The sequence below is a fragment of the Lynx rufus genome, unplaced genomic scaffold (assembly GCF_022079265.1).
Source record: "Lynx rufus isolate CCGP_SWC_20201006 ecotype Redwood Valley unplaced genomic scaffold, mLynRuf1.p SCAF_3, whole genome shotgun sequence".
NCBI classification, from domain to species: domain Eukaryota; kingdom Metazoa; phylum Chordata; class Mammalia; order Carnivora; family Felidae; genus Lynx; species Lynx rufus.
In genome coordinates this window covers 89,997,724-90,003,344 of record NW_025814845.1, presented here as the reverse complement: position 1 = coordinate 90,003,344, position 5,621 = coordinate 89,997,724, and the positions used below count along the sequence as shown (strand labels likewise).

Sequence of the window (5,621 nt, the reverse complement as noted above, 5' to 3'; positions counted from 1 at the left end):
GATAGATGATAGGTAGGCAATAGATTGATAGATGATTAATGGTGGTGAATGAATGAATACATAGATGTAACTCACTTGATTCTCAGATCCTTAGAAATACAGTACAATGTATCTCCTCATCTTCACAACTTAGCCTTTAGGAGGCACTATATTCCAAAGGCTATGGTCTCTATTCCTCATTTTCAAGTCACTTCTCAACCCACTTACAGGGGCTTTTTGTCCTCACTTAAACTTACCACAGAAAATCTCCAATGACCCCCTTAGCTGCCAAATTAGTGGATACTCTTTCATACCACTGCTTAATTGACACTGTGAATTATTCCCTTCTGGAAAAGTCTACACTTCTGTGATTTCTAAGATTTTGAGTAACCTCTTTTCTCTCTCTCTCTCTCTCTCTCTTTTTTTTTTTTTTTTGTTCTTCTTTCCCTCTGTTCACTGATGAAACATTTGTGTTTCTCAATGTCCTGTCATCAGCTCACTGGTGAACTCATTTTAAATGCTTTCTCTGATTGTCCTCATTCATTCTGGTGCTTTCAACTAGTGTGATCATTCCCATATATATATATATATACTCACAAAGATCTGTACATATGCATAAGTGTATCTGCAAATGTACATAGGAATGGGTATGTGTGTGTGTGTGAATGTGTGTCACTACACACACACAAAAACAAAACAAAAATCCATAAATATCCATAAATGTCTCCAGCCAGTCCAGCTGTCTTCCCCAGGGTTTGGGAATCACGTAATCAACTGGCTTCTGGAGATCTCTCCCTACACACCTTATGCAGATGGAAACTCAATGCTTTAAAATTGAACGTATTTTTTTTCTCCCAGATCAGTGCTACATCCATTCAGACCCCTAAATTAAAAACCTCAAATTCATATTTGACTCTTTTAATACGTATTTCTAATCAAACATAAAGTCTTATTAATTTTATTCAATCAATATTTTTTCCTCTACTTCCCTTGTCTAGAAAACATCCTGACTCAGTGGGATTACTAAATGTCCAATCCAATCATTACCTCCAAATGGTCCATCACCTGGAAAACACCCAATATGGAAATACCCAGATCACTTGTCTACCTAAAAATCCTGTGTGTCTCACACAGCCTTCAAGTAATCAAGGCTCAGGGGAAGGGAGAGGGATTTGTAAACCCTGGAGCAAGCTTCTGCCTACTGGAGACCGCTGCTATGTAGAGACCCTGGGTGAAGCCACCATCACCATGTCTGACCAGGAAGCAAAACCTTCAGCTGAGGACTTGGGGGATGAGAAGGAAGGAGAATACATTAAACTCCAAGTCATTGGACAGGAGAGCAGTGAGATCCACTTCAAAGTGAAAATGACAACGCATCTCAAGAGGCTCAAAGAAGAATACTGTCAAACACAGGGAGTGCCAGTAAATTCAGTCAGATTTCTCTTTGCAGGACAGAGAATTGCTGGGAATCACACTCCAAAAAAACTGGGAATGAAGGAAGATGTGATTGAAGTTCATCAGGAACAAACAGGGGGACGTTCAATGATTTAGATATTCTTTTTTTTTTCTTTACTCTCAATCCTTTTTTATTTTTAAAAATGTTTTTTTATAATGTAGGTGTTCAACACAGACTAGAAAATGGGCACCCCATCTCTTTAAAACATCTGATGATTTGAATTCTCGTGTCCATGATTCATTTCCACTTGTTTTCGTTGTGCTGATTTTTGGTGATCAAACTTCAGCCCCCTTCATATTGCACTCTCCTTTTTAAAAATTACATGTGAGCACAGAAAGGCCACCTTTTCCGGGTCTGTGTATTTTCAGGCTTGCGATAAATAAGATCGAAAAATGAGGGTGTTCATAATAACTTTCCAATCGACCCTGAAGTTCCCACATCTGATTGCTTCACTCCTGGACTATGACTGTGGGTGATGGAAGTTTTTCAGAAAACTGAACTGTGAAAAAATGACCTTTCCTTAACTTGAAGCTCCTTTTAAAATGTGAGGGTCTGAACCAAAAGAAGAGAACATCAGGGGCACCTCGGTGACTCAGTTGGTTAAGCTTTAGACTTTGGCTCAGGGCATGATCTCACAGTTCATGAATTCAAGCCCCAAATCAGGCTCTCTGTTCTCAGCCCAGAGCCTACTTCAAATTTCTGTCGCCCTCTCTCTACCCTTCTCCTGTCCATGCTCTCTCTCTCTCTCTCTCTCTCTCTCAAAAATAAATAAACATTAAAAAAAAAGAGAGAAGAAAAATATCAGACTGGAGTCAAGACATCTGTCAAGAGACAGTGAAAGTGAAGACTAACTCCAAAGATGGCTTCACTGAAGAAAAAGCATTTTAAGATAAAAGAAAAATCTTGTCAGAAGATCCCAGAAAAGTCCTAATTTTCATTAGCAGTTAATAAATTTACTCATGCAGAAGTGTATTCAACAGAACCCTGCTCTTTTTTAATTTTATTTGTACTTTTTGGCCGGGGATGTGGGTTTCCAATGGACATTGTCTGTACCACCTTCATTAAAATAAACAAACGATTTGTAAAAGCCATAAAAACAAACAAAAACAAAGACCAAACACAAAACCAAAAATCAAGGCTTATTCCCTGCAACTTTTTTTACCTCATCTCTCCAAGACATATTGAACTCAAGGGCAGACCCAGCTCTGGTGAGGGAACCCTTTTTAAGGGGGAAAAAAAATGATCCAAAAGGAAATATTTATTTCACATAAAAAAAGAAATCACAGCAAATATCGAAACCTGGACATGCAGGTCCCCATCCTGGACCTCTTAGTAGGCAAATAAGCAGAAATGTTGACACAGAAATGGCTCCAGATCTCAACCTGGCCATCCTTTCCACCTAAAGCCTCCACAACCTGCAGCAACTCCTAGAACTCATCAGGGACTGTTCAGGTAAGAGAACCTGATGACGCAACTTGACTGGCTTTCCAGTGAACTCCACTCTCCTTGAACTTTAAGTTCCAGCAAGCTAACCAGTGTTTCAAACACACCCCATCCCCTGTGCTGCCTTTTTTGCCTTTGCTCGTGCATGAAATGCACTTGTCTGTTCCATGCTCTGGACAGCCTTCATCCTTCCATCTTGCCTAAATCATTTTAATTTATTGTTCAACATCTAGCTCAGGTGTTACCTGATTCTTCCAACCTGGGTGACTCCTCTTCTCAGGGTTCTTTTAATTCCAAGTGGAGCTCTTTCCAAATATTTGCAAGGCCCAGGGCAAAAATTCAACCGGAAGCCCTCTTGTTCCCTATCCAAATATTTGAAAGTTACAAACCCAGCTGACAAACTGTTAAATAAGATATATTCTTTCCTCCTGCCCTGAGAAATATATCTTCTGGATGGCTGAGTTCAAGGTTAGAATGCTTGAACTCCTGGCAGGTCAAGGCCAGAACCGGACACACTGGGAGAGCTGGCCCCAGCCCCACCACCACATTGACCTCTCTGCATAACCAGCTCCCTCACCAAACGTCCTTCCACACTGCAATAGCTTCCACATATACACACACATGTGGACTGCCAGCCCCGTCCAAGCTCTATCTTTTACCCTGCAAACAGCTACCCTAGGACCGTCCCTCAGGCCAAGGTGTATGCATACATACCTGCGGCACAGCCCAGAAAATGGACTTAGGACAAAGGACAGTGCAGACAATTCCAATCCCAGTGCATGATCCAGACAGGGAGACAAACTCTGGGTTGATTACATTCACTTGGCTCTCCAAACTCTCCCACCTATGGGAAGGGCCATAGCCAAAGCAGAGACCAGAGTGAGGCTTTCTAGAGCACACACAGGCCAGGGCTGGAGCCCCTCTTGTCTGAGTCTCAGGGAGATACTGTTTAAGTGAATGATAGATACATCTGCCCGTTAGACTGTGAGCTCTTTATGAGCAACGACTGCTTCTTAATCCATTGTTGCCAACAAACTATCAATGCCTGAAAATAAAATGATAGAATAAATGGATGAAAAAGGAAGCACAGCATACATCTGGGCCTGGAAAGCCTATAAAATCATGATTCTTGGGATGTTTTTGTTCCACATAACGATCTCCACCAGGCTTCCTAACTGATCTCTACGTTCTATTCGCAGAGAAAACGCTTCCCAGCAAGAGGCGTGGCTTCTTTAATTAAGCACAGTGCGCTAGAATGACAAGTAAAAATACAGTGATTTAAAATATTTAGGTGGTGCTCAGGAATATGCCCATTTACGAGTCTGCCGTGAGTCTGCCATACACTGACCAGGATTTGCAAATACAAATACTGGTTGAGGCAACACCAAGAACCATCTTCAGAATGAAGTTCAGTTGTCACCGATAAATACAACTGCCTGGGAGCAGATTCCTCCCTGATTCTGCACTGAGACTCTGAGTGCTGTAAGCACAGGGGAGGGGAGAATAAAAAATGGTAAAAATAAGAGATAATAAAGTCACATAACTTTTTTTAAAAAATGAATGCAGGGGCACCTGAGTAGCTCAGTCAGTTAAGCTCGGGCCATGATCTGAAGGCTGGGGAGTTCGAGCCCTGCGTGGGGCTCTGTGCTGACATCTCAGAGCCTGGAGCCTGCTTCAGATTCTATGTCTCTCTCTCTCTCTGCCCCTCCCCTGCTCGTGCTCTGTCTGTCTCTCTCTCTCTCTGTCTCAAAAATAAATAAATTAAAAAAAAAAAAAAACGGATGTATAGTACCTAACACACTAACTTGCACAAAGTAACTGTGCAATATGTAGTGCCTTCAAAGAGGAAAATGACTTTGAAAAGGTTCAGTCCCACCCAGTGTGGGTCCTGTTTCTCTTCGGCTGGGCAAAGGCAAAGAGAAACTGTGCAGTGAAGTATCTCTGTCGTGCACAGCTGCAATTTCGGCTGTCACATCTCAAAAAATTCAAGGAGCATTTTTTAAAACATGTTATTGTTATGAAAGAATTTTGCTCCCAGAGAATTCATTAATCAAAGTATCGCTGCAAGCCCTGTACAAAGTCTGGGATGTTTCCTTTTTCATTCAGTTTACAGAGGAATGGGCTGCAACACTGGGTGATGGAGTAGAAAGAAAAGGGACGTTGGAATCAAACTCTGGCTTTGAAGAAGATCTTACACCTTGGAAACGTTACTTAGTTTACATTTGCTTTGATTTTCTCCACTCTAAATTGTAGTTAATGAAACAATTGTTTGTTTCAGAACTGTTCTTTGAAGTTTAAATGTAGTGGTTTATGTGAGGCACCTTCATAGTGCCTTACACTGAGGATGTTTGATAAATGTAAATAAGTTGTGTCTAAAATACAATAGTCGTTCGTAGGGGCACCTGGGTGGCTCAGCCAATTGGGTATCAGGCTTCGGCTCAGGTCATGATCTCATGGTTCGTGGGTTCAAGCCCCATGTCGGACTCTGTGCTGACAGCTCAGAGCCTGGAGCCTGCTTCCGATTCTGTGTCTCCCTCTCTCTTTGCTCCTCTCCCACTCATCTCTGTCTCTCTCTGTCTGAAAAATAAAATAAAACTTTAAAAATTAAAAAAAAAACAATAGTCAGTGTATGGCATGTCACCCAGGACAAAGATACATTAAAATCAACCATTGCCAACTTGACTTTCTAGTCAACAATCAACTAGGTTTTCATGTACTGGTGTGACTGTTGCTGTCACCAGGT

At 41.5% G+C, this 5,621-nt stretch overlaps 1 protein-coding gene across 1 annotated transcript; it reads left to right on the top strand.

Moving 5' to 3' along the window:
* The first annotated feature begins 1,227 nt into the window (after positions 1 to 1,227).
* LOC124519943 (small ubiquitin-related modifier 1-like) lies at positions 1,228 to 1,530 on the top strand. Its single transcript, XM_047090413.1, has 2 exons — positions 1,228 to 1,410; positions 1,477 to 1,530. Exons 1-2 carry the CDS (start codon positions 1,228 to 1,230, stop codon positions 1,528 to 1,530), a joined length of 237 nt encoding a protein of 78 aa, XP_046946369.1.
* The last annotated feature ends 4,091 nt before the right edge of the window (positions 1,531 to 5,621 follow it).